The sequence below is a fragment of the Babylonia areolata genome, chromosome 4 (genome assembly GCF_041734735.1).
Source record: "Babylonia areolata isolate BAREFJ2019XMU chromosome 4, ASM4173473v1, whole genome shotgun sequence".
NCBI classification, from domain to species: Eukaryota; Metazoa; Mollusca; class Gastropoda; order Neogastropoda; family Buccinidae; genus Babylonia; species Babylonia areolata.
Genome location: NC_134879.1, coordinates 55,579,497 through 55,596,443, shown reverse-complemented (window position 1 = coordinate 55,596,443; position 16,947 = coordinate 55,579,497). Strand labels below are relative to the sequence as shown.

Below are 16,947 nucleotides of genomic sequence, written 5' to 3'. Positions count from 1 at the left end.
ATAAGTTTGTATTGTACAATGAATTAAGCATAGAAAATTTTCAGTTTGTGGAATAGTTTTTTTTTTAAGTCTGATTGAGAGTTTTAAGGCATCACAAAACATTTCTCAATGGAAAAAAACTGTAAGGTTCCATAAGTGTGATAGCATGATTAATTATATAAGCTGCCCTCAGTGGTTTTCCACTAAGATCTTTGCAGTCTTATCAAGACTGTGCTTATCTCATTTTAGCAGATTTGTGACCGTATGGGCAAACTGCTGCCATAGAATTCCAAAGCAAAACATTCTATTTGAATTCTTACAGCTGACAACACTGGGTTTTGTTTCATGTTTTTATATATGGATGTGACTGGTAAATGATTCTTTTTATTTTATGTCTTTTTTTAATCATCTTACTGGATTGAATAAGTTTCTGTGCACATTTATCTGTCTTTTCATTTGAACTTTACCTCTGCAAAATAGAGGTCATTAGACTCCAAACACTACTAAAAACTGCAGACATTTTCCCCGGTTAGGCTCTTGGGAAAGTTTCATCCTGCACAACACAACAAGTGTTTTTTCCCAATTGCTAGTATTGTGATCCATATGTTTTTTGTGGGTTTTTTTTATATTTTAAATATCTATTATTGCGTATCATCATCAAAATTCAAAAAGCCACTATGAACTATGATCCTAGCATACAGATTTTTTTTTCAGGTAGATGGTGCTTGCAACTCTTTTATTTACTGTCAATTCATTCTTTTGAAATACTTTTTAAAAAGAACTGCATGATAAATGTTTTCAAACTGCTGCTTTGGAAAAGGCTATTCTTTTGTTACTTGGCATGTTGCATTGATTTGTATTCTAAGAAATAAGAAACAACATTGTAATTCATGTTTGAAGGAAATATTATGAAGTCATACTGTGCAAAAAGTTGTCAGAACTTGAGTTACTTACATAAAATGATTGTTGCAAAGACAGTTTCAGTAGCTGTGCAAAATGCTGTCAGAACTCGAATTACTTGTATAAAATGATTGTTGCAAAGACAGTTTCAGTAGAATGTATTGGAACATGTTTTTGAAAAATGATTTAAAAGATTTCCCTTTTATCATGGAAATATGTTTTATGTTTTAATTTCTGTTTGACATGTTGATACTGTGAGGCATTTAATAAGGAATCTGGAATTGTATTGATAATCCTCAGATATGATTTTTTTTTTTTTTTTTTTTTTTTTAACCCAAATAAGAGTTTTATTCCACTTCCTGTTCTGTTCATCAAAAGTGCTTAAGTCACTTTTATCAAGTTTTTTTTTCAGACTGAAGTCTAAACATGATTCATTTTTATACTGCTCTGTTGACATGTCAGGATTTGATTTTCGGTTGACTAACTGACGTAACAGCATGACGGGTGACCTTGACCTTGGCACGTTTTTTTGGCTCCCTCCTTGCAGAATACCCCTGTAGTTTCGTTCAGCGCGCATACCTTTCCCGCTGAAGATGAAGGTGTGGACACCAGCAGCACTTTCTATCGACCTCGCCGGGCTAGGTCACATGGTCCCCCCAATTCTCACGAAGGCCAGTCGCGAGACAGCCAGCCTCGTGGCGGAGGACCGTCTCGGGGAGGTCGTGGTGGCCGTGTTTATACACAGACCTATAACAGTCGTAAACAGGCTGGGGGTAGAGGCCAGTCAGAGGATGTAAGTGGTTTCCTTCCATTTGCAAACACAAAAGATATATAGAAATAAAAAGGAGAGGGTGAAAAAAAAAAGTTTTTGCAGGATGCACTAACAGACATACAAGTCAGAGGATATAAGTGATTTACTTCCATCTTCAAAAACAAAGATATGAAAATTAAAAAGAAAAGGAGAGGGGTGGGGAAAATGCTTTTTCAGGATGTACTTGCACACGAGTCAGAGATTTTGCAGGGTGTACTTATAGAGCGCACAGTTTCATTATGAAGTGAGGGGGTGGGGGTGCTTTTTTGTTATTGTTTTTTTTTTGTTGTTGTTGTTGGGTTTTAAAAAAAAATTTTAAGTAGTGTTTTTCAGAATTTTTGTTATATTCTGCAGTAATTATTGTACTGAATTTGCTGAGAGCTTTTTTCTGCTCAAACTTTGACCATTGGTAATGCAGAAATCAGACATTTTGAGAGCCCTTCACTGTGTGTAATATGTATCCAATTTCATTGAAGTCACTGAACATTTAACATTTAAAAAAAATTAAAAATTAAAAAAAAAGCAGTTTCTTTTACCTTGACCTTGGATCAGTATTTTTTTTTTTTTTAATGAATGATTTCTAATAGATGTTTTGAATCCACACGCCACATCAATACAAAAAATATTCAGATCACAAGTGCAGAACATTTTGAAAACCTCAGACACTCTAAGAAGGAGCAGGGTGTCATTTCCTCATTGTCAAGGACAGGATATTAAGCACTTCACATGGTCAAGATCGTTCACCAAAGCATCTTGTAATTCTCTCTTAGAAATCTTCCGAATAGATGACATGCCTCCTTGTATAAAGGAAAACACCCGGTCTCCTTTCTGTATCATTTCTTTGTATCCAGAGAGGACAGTGATATAACATGGCAAATACTATTGTTGAAAAGAGAATATTCGCAGTTGCAGCTTTTTTTTTTTTTTTTTTTTTGGATTAACTCGCTCCGGACAAATAGTTCTCTTCCTTGCTTTTCCCTGCAGACGACCCATTTGTTAGGGAAAAAATCACAAAAAATACAAAACATAAAGTAACTGAATGAAACTCACTGTACTTGACCCACTGACCTCTCTCCTCACGTTGTGTGAACACCCACCCCCTCCCTCTTCACTGCTCTCAGAAGCTGAGTCACTATCAGTACCTTCTTGCTGGTAACTTTCTTCACCGCAGATACTTTATTCAACGTCTTCATCATCCTTGTCGATGTCGAAACCTTCAGTTTGAAGTATTTCAATCACTTCAGCAGCGGTAAAAGCCGCTGTTGTGGTCTAGTTTGCTCCAAAAATTTCTACTTGTATCGCCTGTGACACCATTTTCGATACATATGCAGATTAGCTTATCGTGTGGGGTCCTGAACTCGCTGGCTCGCTGTGGAGTGTGTTGTTATGAAATCTCATGAAGAAAGTTTCCATTCGACCCTTGACACGTTCGCAATGCCCGGTGTAGCTGCAATTGTTATGTTACCCCATGAGAAAAACTTGGAAAAAATTTTAATTGTCGAAACCGCTAGAGCGTTCCATCATCCAGAACGCTGCCTTAAGTCAGGAATGCTATAGCGTTCCATTATCCGGAATGGGTTAAGGCTACCTAGATTGTTTATCTTATATAACTCACTATTGTAAAGAAGGAAATAGAAAGAGGACAAATGGAAGTGCAGAAAGAAAAGGAAGATTCAGAAGAGAAAGAGTGGGGAAAAAAGTAGTTTGTGCATGCCTTGTTCCACAGATATCAAGTCCTAAGCTCTGGAAACCTGTGTGCTCATCATAATGGGAACATTATGGTGCAGTGAGGATAGCGGGAGGGTGGGAAATGAAATGAAGACAGTGTGTGTTGATAAAAACTTGGCTGCTTCTCACCTTAGCTTGTCAGAGCATGCGAGGCCGATTTCAGGAATGCATGACAAGGATTTATAGAGTATAGACCATATTTGGCTGTGAATTCAGCTCTGCTCTCCCTTACCTACCCCTTGTCTCTTGCTATTCTGTGCTGTCCATGCAGAAGAACATATACAGGATCTTGTACACACATACATGCACACACGCGCTCTTATACAGATGTACATGTGTGCGCATATATATGTGCGCGTGAACACACATTCACTCACTCACACATCATTTACAGATCAGTATTGGCTGTTCAGTCGGGGCTGTTAAGAATTTGATGTTTATAAAAACAAAACATTTTTTGTTTTTTCAGCATCAAGAAATAGTGATGCCACTAAAAATTACAGTAAATTTAAAGAACTTAAAACATGAAAAGGAATCTTATTTGGATAAAATAAGACATTAAAGAGATTTATGTCTTTATAATGTTGTTCATGTGCTTGATATCCAATAACTTCTTCTTCAGTATAGATTGAAAGTATCTGCTTTAGAACTCTTACATTATTATTTTTCTGTATCATTTACAGAAGTATTGGCAGTTCAGTCATTAAGAAGAATTTGGCTATTGAATTGTGTTAAGAAAACCATAATTTTCACCCTTTTTTTCTTGTAAGTGTGTATATTGCTTGTATTTCTTGATTATCTCAGTATTCATGTTATTTTTTGAACAAAAGTGTATTGAGACGAAAACATGTATGATACACATTATGATTTTATACAGTGTATCCATGCAGTGGGTGACACCACAGTCTTATTTTTCTGTGTATTGATGATAATAATTTAACTCTGTGTATGGGGGCCAGTGTTCATTAATTGGTAAACATGTAACCTCCTGACACTGAAAAATGCAGAAACCACTCAGTTATATTTTTTATGTTTTATACTTTTGGATGGTATATATATATGTATTTGTGTGTATATGTGTTTGTGTGTATGGCATGTGTATGTGTGTGTGTGTGTGTCTGTGTATGAAATTGAAGTTCACAACTGTCAGAATGTATAGACAGGTTGGTGAGTGTAGAAATGTCATTGCCTCTTGATACATCTGGGGCTCACCTAGAGGTTCATGCTTTTTGATATGGCCGAGGCTGGCGACATATTTAGATGATCTCAGAGCAAAGCACCAAATGTGCGATGCTTTATATTGTTACAGTATTTTGTATAAATGTATTTGTTAATGATGAACAATGGTATCTTCTCTTTTATTACAATTATACAGAATCCAAGTCTTAATTGGGCACAGCCTGTTGGAATGATACAGATCAGATTTGGGGTTTTTTTTTTAGTGCATTTTGTCACCTTTATCCCCTTCACTTCTTCCTTCCCACCTCTTCCCCATCCTGTGCCCCTTAAACCCATCCCTACATCATGCAGAGAGGTTCTGGTTCTTTTCTTAATTTGAACTGTTTTTTAGAAGACATATGATGTACACATTTTGATAAATTTACAGAATGCACAGATACCACTGAGCACTATTTGCAGTGATAAATAAACAAATGATAAACATTAAAATCCCCTCCACCCCCATCCCCCGCTCCACTCCTTAAAAAAAAAAAAAAAAAAAAAAAAAAAAACAGAAAGAAAGAAAAAGAAAAGTAATAGAAGTCCAGTCCGTTATTGAAGTTCTGTTGGAATTTTGGATTTAATGGAAAAGAATGTCTGTCTTATTTGAGATTTCATTCAGGATTCATTACTTCTATGTACAGGTGATCTTGTTCTGTCTCAAATCCAGTCAGGTTTGTGTCTGATCATTATGTATGTGTATATGTTAATAAATCGTGTCCAGTATCTTTTGCACACACACACAGACACACACACACTTTCTCTGTTGTCTTTCTCATCTTCTGTCATTTTATGTAAGAAAAAACACACACAAAAAAACACCTTTATGTCTTTCTTCATATGAATTATATCCAAGGGGGAAAACAACACTCTTCTTCTTCTTCTCCATCTCCTCTCGTTTTTTCTGTCACATGCATGGTGAGAGGGGAAAAACCAAACACCTTTGTTGTTTCTTCATATGCATACAGCTAAGGGGGTGAAAATGTCTATCAGAACGCTCACTTAATGAACACCTTGTCTCCTGCAGGGCCCACCTCCTGACCCCTCCTATAACTACCTGGCTGATCGCACACGCGACACCCAGAATGCCAACAGCAGACAGGCCGACAAGCCCACCAGTCAGGAGGGCATGGGGGGAGGGGGAGGAATCGGTGGTGGTCGTGGGGGCAAGGAGCTTCGCCGGCACCCCAGGAACTTTGGTGGACCTGACTTTGGCAACGTGAAGACGCAGATGAAAGCTGTGAAAGAAAAGGTGAGGTTGCTTAGTTGTAGGGAATGTACTGTTGAGAGAATAATCAACCCCTTGACTGCTGGACTTTGGTGAAGTGAGATCAGTATGTTTTTTTAGTTTGAAATGCAGCCGCTACATTTTGTATACTTTTCCAAGATGTCAGCAGTGTCAAGGGGTTAAGAATGATGTCATAAAATCATTGCAGTGACAGTTTTCTCTCTCTTTTCTGTCAATGTGCTTTTTTGTTTTTGTTTTGTTTTATTGCCCAAGACAAAAATCAGAGCATTACAGATGTGACCCATGATACTTATTTCACAGAGAGCTATGCATTCCTAAACTAACATAATAGTGTAATTACTGGCATGTTTTCGAATAAAATGTAAAATGATCGAAGATTCATGGGAATTCGTGGGAGCTTAATATTGCTGACAATCTGTATTTACATTCTTCTGACTTATGCCCCATCTTATTTCATTGATTTGTCTAACAACTCAACAACAGCTATATTTTACCCCCGTGGGGATGCCGGGGGTCTTTCAGTATAAACAGCATCCCCACCTTCCGGAAATTCTGTGCTAGAAATTTCCTCTTTTCTGTCACTCTCTTTGTGTATGCCTTTTTTCTTTCTTCACTGTTGTCTCCTTTTTCTGCCTTTCCAGTCCATTCCCCTTTCTTTTTTCAAGTAAGCCTTAACACTTTTTTCTCTTTTCCGCAGTCTATGATGTACTGTTTGTACTGTTTGCTCAGCCGATTTGGTAGCGAGGATGGGCACTAGCTGCCCATTCTGCTGTGTTATTTGCCTTTATGGCCTTTTTTGTATTTTTTGTTTGGCTTTGAATTATTGTTTTTTTTCCTTTTTTACAATTTTTTTGTAATCTGGGGATGATAAATTAAGCGGAAGGGCTGGCATCCTCGGCATGGCCTTGTCTTATTTGCCATAAGGAGTGAAATGGTTGGGATACTTTGTCATGAACTGTGTTTTGTGGGTTTGTCTTAGTGTTTTTTTGTAGATGTGACAGTTTTGTGTTGACGCGGTTGAGCATTTGTAAGGTTTGACAGTCCTGATATTGCTGTGTGCGGTCGGCTGAACTGTAAGCAACAAGAATAAGAATAAGAAGAAGCTATATTTTAAACTTGAAATTGTATGGCAACTGATTAACTTGCTCTGTACCATGTTGTACTTATTTGAAGTTCTGTGCATAACATTGTCACGCAAGAGTGTGTATGTTAGGAGAGGGACTGTCGCAGTTACTCCAGGAACTGTCTGAAGATGACTGTCAATGTTCTGTATGCAATGTTAATTATCATTACATGACACACTTGTCATGACTCAAACAACATGTCTGTTCAGGAGAGGGACCGTCGCAGCTACCCGCCCAGGAACCGCCTGGAGATGTCCGTCAACATGACGGGCACGGAGAGGATCCAGTATGAAGACTGGAAGGCTGAGCGCCAGAAGGTGGACCAGGAGAGGCTGGACAGGCAGAAGACCTCGTCCGGGGAGTGGCGCCGAGCCTGGGATCATGACAAACAGTACAGAGAGTAAGTAAGGCTGCTGCTGGAGTATGGTGGTTGTTAGCCTGTGCCTTATCTAATCCCAGGCTTGTAAGGTGCCCACCATGCTTTTTTTTCTTCTTCTTTTTTTTTTTTTTTTTATGAGAGAAAGCATGGGGGCACCCCACAAGCGTTGGATTGTGAAAAAGTGTCGGCTAACAATAGTCATTGTGTTTGGTTTCTCTCACTGTACGGGAAGGTGTGGGCTTGCAAGACTTTCTGGTAATTGTGGGATTGTGATAAAGCATTGTCGTTCTCCTGCCACCCTTTCTCATAATTGTAATCAATTGTGGGATTGTGATAAAGCGTGTCGTTCCCCTGCCACTCTTTCTTATAATTGTGAGAAAGCGGGGGATTGTTATAAAGTGTGGTGGTTCCCCTGCCACTCTTATAATTGTGAGAAAGCGGGGGATTGTTATGAAGTGTGGTGGTTCCCCTGCCACACTTTCTGGTAGTTGTGATGATTTGTGGGATTGTGATAAAGCATGGTCGTTCCACTGCCACACTTTCTGGTAATTGTGAGAAAGCGGGGATTGTGATAAAGCGTGGTTGTTCTCCTGCCGCACTCTCTCATTATTGTGAGAAAGCAGGGCATTGCGTGAGAAAGCGTGGACAAAAAGTGGTCATTATGTTTGAGTAAAATCTTTTCTTGAAAGGGCAGAGGCGAAATGTGTTGTACTTCTGTCACCCTCTTGTGTTTTTCCTTTTGTCTTTCTGATCTCTCTTATTGTCTCTGTCTCTCTCTCTCTTTGTCTGTCTCTCTCCTCACAGTTTCTGTCTCACTCTCTGTCTCTCTCTCTTTCACTTTCTCTCTCCCTCTCTTGTGAGTGAGTGAGCAATTCGATATGGGCCCTGATAAACTAACCCTGTTATGTAATAACTGGAGATCCTGTGTATAATTATAATTGTCATCATGTTACACATTTGAGCAGTGTAGATCATGGCCATATAATATTGTAAACCTCTCTCTTTCTCCTTACACATTAATGCCACTGAGTAAAGGCACTACACATTAATAACCTTGTTGTGCAACTGAGCAAAGGCACTTCACTGAGTATTGTGCCACTTCACATTAACAGTGGATCATATTGGAAGGAACATACACATACATATGTTTCTCTCGAACTCCCCCCCCCCCCCCCCTTCTCCCATTGCTCCTCTTCCCCTTCCCCCTTCCTCCCTTGGAGTGATAGCTTGATATCTCCCTTTATTTCTGTTGTCATCTTTTAATGTGGAAAAATTGTTTTCTTTGAGTTTATGAAGACTTGTTTCCTTGTTTATTCGTTTTCAGTGTCTTTTTCTTTAATGCTGAAAAGGGATGTTTGTTTATTGACATCTTGTAGTTGAAAAATGTTTGGTTTTTTGTTTTTTATTTTTTTTCAGTTATGAGGAATCTTCATCTGGTAGAACTGAACCTGTGAAAAGACCAGGTATCTACTGAGATTCCCTTTCAGTCTGTCTGTCTGTTACTCTCTCTTTCACTCTTTATTCTGTCTGTGTTTTGTCTCATTCTGCCTGCCTGTACATCTCTCTCTTCATTTAAAAGTTTAATCTTGTTTTCTCTCTCTCTCTCTCTCCCTTTTTTTTTTTTTTTTAAGCTTTATAAGTTGATTTTGCCACTTTGTTGTTGATGTTGCTGTTATACTTAACCATCCCAAATTATTCTTTTACAAACATTTTATGTGTGAGTGTGAGTGAGTGTAGTTAGTGATACCGGAAATGTCATGGGGAATATGGTCATCTAGACCCTATTATGGTGTTATCAAAAGGTGACATGATTTACAGTCAGGAAAACTCACTGCAAAATGGCAGTACTGTCATTAACTTAAAATGTCAAACGTGTGACAGTGTTTAGGTGGAACTCTCCCACTCTCTCTCTCTTTCTGTCTGTCGGTCTCTCTTGTTCTGCACCCCCTCCCCTGCCCCCAACCCCCCACCCTCTACATCAGACGGACAGTGTTTAGGCGAAAATTTCCCCCTCTCTCTTTCTGTTTGCGTCTCCCGTTCTGCCTCCCTCCCACCTCTCTCCATACCCTGTCTCCATTTTTCCTTCACTGTGTTGGAAATTGATATGTGGGAAAGTGAAAGCATAGTTTTGACTTTTGATGTGTGCAAACAAAGTGAGTCTATGTTATCACCCTGATTTGCTTGTTGATGTGCATGGATGTGTGTGGACGTGCGCACATACATGCTTTTGTGCATATTATTATGCAGGTGTGTGTGCGGGTGTGTGTGTGTGTTAGTGCGTGTGTTTATGTTAAACTTTATTGAACATTAGTGTTATCTGAGCAAATTACAAATGGGAAAGCAGCCAAACCAGGCAAAACTCCTATAAACTCCTATAACCACCAAACTAATTTTAAAGGTTTTTTTGGTGTGGGTGTTTTTTTGTTGTTGTTTTTATTGCCATGATGATCAGTGTGAGCCTCTTCATGCTTTTAACAAACACTGAAGAAAGTCTGATTAGAAAAAAAGACAACACACAATATTATTTATCATTTTACGCACACACAGTAACTGATGTTTTGTTCAGTTGACTTTCCACTGAGGGGCCATCCATGATATGAATATACCATTACTGTATCTAATTCATAAAGGCACCAAATGCTTTCCATATATCACTTGCACTTCAGTAACAATCAAACTGCATTGTTTTGTTTTGTGTATAGAATTTTAGTGGTTGATCTGATAGAAATTACACTTGAGACTTGAATTTTGTCTTTTGTTCTTTGTTACTTTTCTTTTTTTTTTTTTAGTTTTGATTTCTATTTTCATTTGTTCAAGTCATACTGTTCCTTACCTCCACATTTCCTTTTTCAATTGTGTGACTGAGATAATACATGGATGGATGTTTGTATTTCCCACGACAAGTGGGTCGCATAGGTAGTGGGCGTTTTGACCGAGGTGATCGGGATGATCGACGGGCAGAAGGTCCTAGTCAGAGTCCGAAAGGTATCGGATGCCTTTTGTGCCTTCTGATCCTTTGCCTTGCATCGTTCCAGCTTACTGTGCATGTTTCTTCATGCTGTCATTTTGAAAACATATACATATTTCATTGGTTTATTCATTTTGATTTCCACGCATGCTTTTATTAATGCACTTTGTTTTCTTTGAAACATTGTGTGTGTTATTTATAAAGTCACAAGATATCCAGTATCAGTGTTTTGGGGTTTTATTTTTATTGGTTGTTTTTTTTCATGAAGTTTTGTTTAAACCTTTTGGAACCTCACGTGCAAAAATTGAATTGCTTCTTGAATGTGTGTGACATGTGTGGTTGGCATTATTGGTTGTTTTGTTTTGTTTTGTTTTTTTGTTTGTTTTTTTCTTGTTAGTGCTGTTCAGAGCATGTTATATGGCGTTTTGTTTTGTTTTGTTTTCAAGCATTTTTGATTCAGGCTAGGTTGAAAAGTTTCTCTCCATACTCTGTGTGATTGGGGGGGAGGTGGGGTGGGGGGGGTCGGCTTTTTTTTTGGTTGGGGGGTTGGGGGGTGAGGGGGGGGTGTTACTGCTTTGTGTGATGGGTAAATGTACTTAGGAGTTCAACAAGACTGCTGTTCCTTTAAGATAAAAGAATACATGTTATCAAAACAAAACTGCATTCTCAAAATTAAAAAGGATTTTTTTAAAATTTTTAAAAAGATTAAAACTTCATTTGGAAATTGGATGCGAGGTTGTTTTTTGTTTGGAAAAACAAAAGAATTAATAGTGTGTTGAATTAAAACAAATGGTAAGTGATGCTGCTGTTTGGAAAAAAAAAAAATATCAGAACAGTGGAATCTGATTCATTATGATTGTCAAAGAGTTCTGGTGACATTCAAATTGATTTGATTGAGAGATGTTGAAACAGTTATCTTTGTTACATGTATATAATCATGCAGATATAAAGTTTTAGTATGTGTTATTTGAAAATTGAAATTTAGCGGGAACAAGTAAACAGGTCTAACTTTGTGGAGGAGGAGGGGCACAGAAGGGTGGATCCATACAAGCTCAGCATGATTCAGCTGAAAGGAAAAGTGATCGTTTTCACAGTAAAAGTATTTAGGAATGAACGAAAAATAGGTTACTTTAGGTTGCAAATAATCTATTTGGTGTCTTTGTGTTTAGTTTCGTCATACCTGCAGTGTTTTTGCATAGAGACATGGTGTTGTGATGTGTGTGTATGTCTTCCTGTTGCTGGTGCCTGGAGTGACCTTTCTGTTGTGGTGGTTGTTTTTTGATGTGGATGGTTGTGGCAGGGGCACTCACTTTATAAGACACCTCTGCCTTGTACTGTGTAGCACCTCTGTAAAAACTTTGCATCACAGACGTTAGAAATGCATGCTGAAGAAATCGCATTTTGAAAAGGATGGTGTCCATTCCTTAGTTTTTATTCATGAAAAAAAACAACTATTTTTTGTCTCTTTAGTTTCATTTTCCCACATTCTAGCATTCAGAGTACTAACTGAACTGCACAATTGTTGGGATTTGTTGTCTGAATTAGAAACATAATGGATAAAATTTTGAACATAATTATATTTTATAATTGTATTTTGCCTCATAAATCTTATGGACAGCAGATTTTTTTTAATATATCAGAGTTCGACTAAAAGTATATTTGGATCATATAACTGAAAGTTTACATCTGAGTGTATTATTTACTGAAAAAAAATACAGAAGTTTATATCTGAGTGTATCATGAACTGATTTATCTTCAGTATTAAAAGAGTGTAATAATGATAACAAAGAGAATTTTAAAATATTTTTTTAAAAAGGGACCACATGAATGGTTGAAGGAGGCAAATATGCAAGTCGGCTATCACCATTGCCCTTGAATGTGGTTTGGCTCCAGTAATTTACATCATTCCAATAACTCACTCTGGTTGTAAAATCATTTATCTCTCATGAAACGAATGCATTGGTGTTGCTGATTCTCTCTGCATTATGTAACAGTTATCAAAAACATTCATGGGATCTTTTTATTTACCCATTATATTTCCATTCTTGTTTGTAACGTAAAAGCTTTATCTGCTAGTGTATCTGTCAGCTGCTATTTAGCGTATTGTCACCCAGTTTCTTGTAGGTTGCTAAAGTTGTTGATGATTATGGATGGAAAACTTAACAATATGGTAATTTTTATTGAAAAAAACAGCCAGTTTTAGGTTTGTGCATTGCTACAGAAATGTCAGCATTTTATTTTGTCTTTGTAATATTACTAGATCGAAGTAAGCTTAACCTAGTCAGAAGTTGTGTGCATATAATTCCATGTTCAGTAACAGAGAAGGAAAACTTATTAAGCTGGTTTTGGCTTTATGTTTTGGGGTATTGATCATTATATTGACTCAGTTTGTACAATGTATACAGCATTAATACTTTTGAGAAGGAAACCATGTAACTTTAAGCTTTGGAATTGTCCAGTTTCAGCAAAGTGTGATTGTTTTCAGTTGGTTATATAATTCTTGTTGTCAATAACATGAACAGAATTTTAAATAAAATGTCTGACAGGCCTTAGTTTCAGCTGCAGTAAAGCATCCAGAGGTACATTATTTTAAAAGTTCAAGACACCAAACTGTGTTTTCAAATTAAATAACTATAAAATTTAAGTCTCTGGTCCAGTGAAACATCCAGTACTTTAGAAGCTGAAGAAAGACTGTGTCTTTTGCCTTTCAGCCCCAGGGATGGTGCAGAGTGCCCAGGTGGTGCCAGAAAATGACCGCAGACCCCCGGCAGGCCGGGGGCGTGGCAGAGGCAGGGGCAGGGGCAGAGCCCCACAACCAGGAGGACCTGGAGAGAAACCCCCACGACCCCGCACATGGTCCGGTGGGGACGACGCCCGCACAGTGGAATGCTCCAATGACAACATGCTGGTGGTGAAGATAGACAAATCCCGTGGTTGTGACGACCATTCTGTGGAGGTAGAGTACGGCAACGATGAGGAGGTTGAAAAGAGGAAAAATTCCCCTCCAAAGAGAAAGCCTGGTCGCCGCAGCCCAACCAAGCAGAAGCAGCAACAGCAGCAGTCGCAGTTCCAGGACGCTGACGTACCCCACGGGAAAGGAGCCCCGTCTGTCCCAGTCCCTGCCTCCACGTCCAGCCAGGACAGCAGCATCTACGAAGGCCGGCCAGCCAGTCTGTCACAGTCCATCTCTGTTGGCAGCACAGACGAGTGGGAGGATGTCACTGGCACAGATTCCGACATGTACGCCAACACCACTGAGGACGAAGGAGAGATGTACAGACGGGGCAGTGGCAGGCTGAACCCCGAAGCTCCTGTCTTCTTGCCAACTTCCCCAGACCTACAGACCCCTTCAGCCCACCCCAGTTTTGGCTTAGCTCCTAAGGAGCAGCGAAGAAGCCAATCTTTAACCTCATCCAAAGTGTCCATATGCCCACCAAATTCTTCAAATTGTGGTGAAGACGACCATGCATCACTATCAGACCAAAACCCCAGCCAGCAGCAGTCAGCTCCTGAGGACACCCCAATCACCAGTGGCGATAAAGAACTTGATCAGGTAGAAGAGGAAGAACTTGGGGAGGAACTCCAGGATGAAAAAGAACTTGGTCTAGTGGAAGAGGAAGACTTTGATGAGGATCTGAGGAAAGAGAGAGAAATTCTGGATGGTCCTGCATATGAAGATGCAGAACAGGACTACATGGATGAAGAGGAGGAGGAGGAGGAAGAGTTCCTCAGTCCTGACAAGGATGAAGAAGGAGACCCCTATTCCAGCACTATCCCCCAAAGTCCCAGAGACCTGTCCAGTGCTTGCAGTGACGAGTCATCTGCCGCACTCCAGTCTCCAGACAGGCAGGAGGAAGGAGGGAGCAGCCCTCGGGATGCTGGTTCCTCGCTTGCTGATGAACTCTGCGCTGCTGGTGAACCACAGCACTCTAGTAATTCTCTCGCCTCGCACACTTCTGTGCAAGAGGAGTTCTCTTCCCCGGAACTCAACGAGATTGAAGAAGATGATATAGAAGACATAGTACCGTCTGTCTTGGAAGACACGGTACCCCAAGGGGAGGCTCTCCCCAGCACAGCAACTGCCTCAAAGGATACGATGGAAGAGGAGAAGGAGGCAGCATCAGTCGATGCTGACAGCAGTTGTCACGCTGCCCCTGATGATGGCACTAACGGTTTCCCCAAAGACAATGACATGCAGATGGCCCCTACTAAGGAAGATGGTGACGGCTGTAAAGAAGAGCTTGAGGGTTCATCTTCCTCACTGCCAGTTTCCTCACCTAGCAAAGCGGTACAGGAAACAGGTACTGGTTTGTTTGTTTTTTGTTTTTTATCTGGCTGTGGATGTGTCCATGTTCATTGTTTATTAGGCTATTGAGTCTGATGATACTGAGTTACGTCTGTGTTTGTGTGTGTGTATGTGTGTGTGCGTGTGTGCTTTTTGTGTGTGTATGTGTGTGTGTATGTGCATGCTTAAGTTCGTTTAGTGTGTGTGTACTTGAGTACATGTATATGTGCTTGTGTGTGTGTGTATGTGTGTTGTTGTTGTTGTTGTTGTTGTTTCCTCTAAATGTTGAATCAGAACAAGCATTACTGAACTTCACTAAACTGACCAAGCATCAGTACAGTGCGTCCTTTTCAAGGTTGCCTTTTGGTGCCCGGAATAGCTTTCTGTGATTACTGGTACTGTGACAGGAGCAGTTTGGATGTGGCTTTACTGGGAGATGGTGATGGATGACAAATGTTTGAATTGACCAGGACTTAGGCTGGTTTTTGGTTGTGTGTTTATGCATTGCACAAAGTGAATTTTCTACAATTGAAAGCTTCCAATTTCCATTTCAGAACATTAGTAACTGTTAGTTTTTGCTAGGTCACTATGCACAAAAAAGGTGTTATGACTTAATCACATACAAAAGATATATGGCTCTGTCTGACACACCATTTTAATTTCAGTTGAAAAACAGATGAAATTTGCACTCTGTGGAACTTTGTTTTGGAAACTCTGCCATAGAATATCAGACTGTTCTGCTGTTAAATCTTTTAAATGTAATCTTAAACCATATTTTTTCAGACAGTGTTTTAACTACAGATTCCTTTCCCACCCCCGACAACCCCCCACCTCCTGACCATCTTTGTTCATTCGTGTGTGTGCATCAATGTTGTTGGATGGAGGTGAGATGGGAAAGGTGTGTCAGTTTTGAGTGATTTTACGCTGTTTTTATAATTGTTTTTTTGTTGTTGTTTTTTATTTCAACATTAACATTTTTCATTATATTCCTGTGTATTATTCATGTAACATGTATTGTAAAATGTGCTAACAACTGCAAGTTAAATGCTATGTAAATGCACATTATTATTATTATCATTATTATTTTTATTATCATCATTGTTATTAATTTATCGTTAGTAGTAATAATGGTAGTAAATTTATGTCTTCATTTTCCTCTACAAAGCAGAAAACAGTGTGATGGAACAGCCAGAAGCTCAACCCGTTAACGGCCATGCAGCAGATGCCGAGCCAGATGACGGTGTTGATTTGGGAACTCCGTCCTCAACTTCTCTTGTAAGCATCATTAATATGCATGCCTTGTCTCGTGTGTGCCGTGTGTTGCCTGAAGCAGAAAACTGATTAGTCAAAGACAAAAACCTGGTGCTGCCAAAGGTGAGTGTAACGAATGTTTCTGCGACATTATAGACAGATCGTGGCTTGGAAAAGGGGGTTCTGTTTTCATGCAGGTCTGTTTGGTTCTTTTGTTTCTTTTCTGTTTTGATTTATCATAGCTATAGTTACAGAAGTGGGGTTTTTTTTTTGTTTGTTCAATGTTTGTTTTGTTTTTTAAATGATTGGTAAAATTATGGCAGAGGCGTATTTGTGTCGTCCACAGAACGTTTGATAATTCAGTTGTAATGTTCATTATGTACTGTATTTTATTGCTTTTTGTCACAAAAGATTAATTTTCTTCATGCAAAATTTGGGCTGCTTTCCCCAGAGGGAGAATGTTGCCACAGTACAGCGTCCTTTCTTTTTCTTTTCTTTTCTTTTCTTTTTTCTGTCTGCATTGTGGTGTTCCAGCAATGTTAACTTTAGGTTCACATCAGAGAGATTATCATACCATTCCTCTCAGTGGATATTTTTAAACACACGATGGTGACTGGTACCAGCCAGTGCTTGGCAGCTAATAACAAATAATAAAAAAAAAAGATTGGTTTTGATTGCAGTCAGGTGTCTTTGTTCATAGTCGGTGTAATCCACTCTGCTGAGTGTTCATCAGTATTTCCTTCTTGTCAGCAGGATGAACCAGATATCGGACCTTTTCTGTGCATTTTCATGATCCTCATTTTATGTGTATTTGTAATAATTGATCATGTGTTTGGTAAGGGAAACAGCCTACAACTTTATTCTTTGAATAATTGTTTTCTCCCAGAAACTTTGTTGTAAAGGTTATGATGTTTTTTAAAGCAGTATTTCCTTTTTCTGGCATGAATGTTGGTTTGCTTTTCGTATAGGATGTGTTTAGGTGTATGGTCTCATTTTTTCTTCTTTTTGTTTTGTGACCTTCTTCCACTTGTCAGTGTGTATATTAAGTGATTGAA

The 16,947-nt window shown here is 39.0% G+C and overlaps 1 protein-coding gene across 7 annotated transcripts in view; it reads left to right on the top strand.

The window, feature by feature from the left end:
• Nucleotides 1-16,947, top strand: part of LOC143281330 (uncharacterized) — a 55,008-nt gene that overhangs the window by 29,823 nt on the left and 8,238 nt on the right. For 4 of the 7 annotated variants that reach the window (XM_076586522.1, XM_076586524.1, XM_076586520.1 and 1 more), the window contains 7 exons: nucleotides 1,427-1,672; nucleotides 5,664-5,888; nucleotides 7,219-7,409; nucleotides 8,805-8,851; nucleotides 10,293-10,373; nucleotides 13,068-14,657; nucleotides 15,807-15,916. In XM_076586522.1, the coding sequence (XP_076442637.1) occupies nucleotides 1,427-1,672; nucleotides 5,664-5,888; nucleotides 7,219-7,409; nucleotides 8,805-8,851; nucleotides 10,293-10,373; nucleotides 13,068-14,657; nucleotides 15,807-15,916 (2,490 nt within the window). The remainder of the gene's footprint in view (nucleotides 1-1,426; nucleotides 1,673-5,663; nucleotides 5,889-7,218; nucleotides 7,410-8,804; nucleotides 8,852-10,292; nucleotides 10,374-13,067; nucleotides 14,658-15,806; nucleotides 15,917-16,947) is intronic. The other 3 variants (XM_076586526.1, XM_076586525.1, XM_076586521.1) reach the window with 2 other exon arrangements.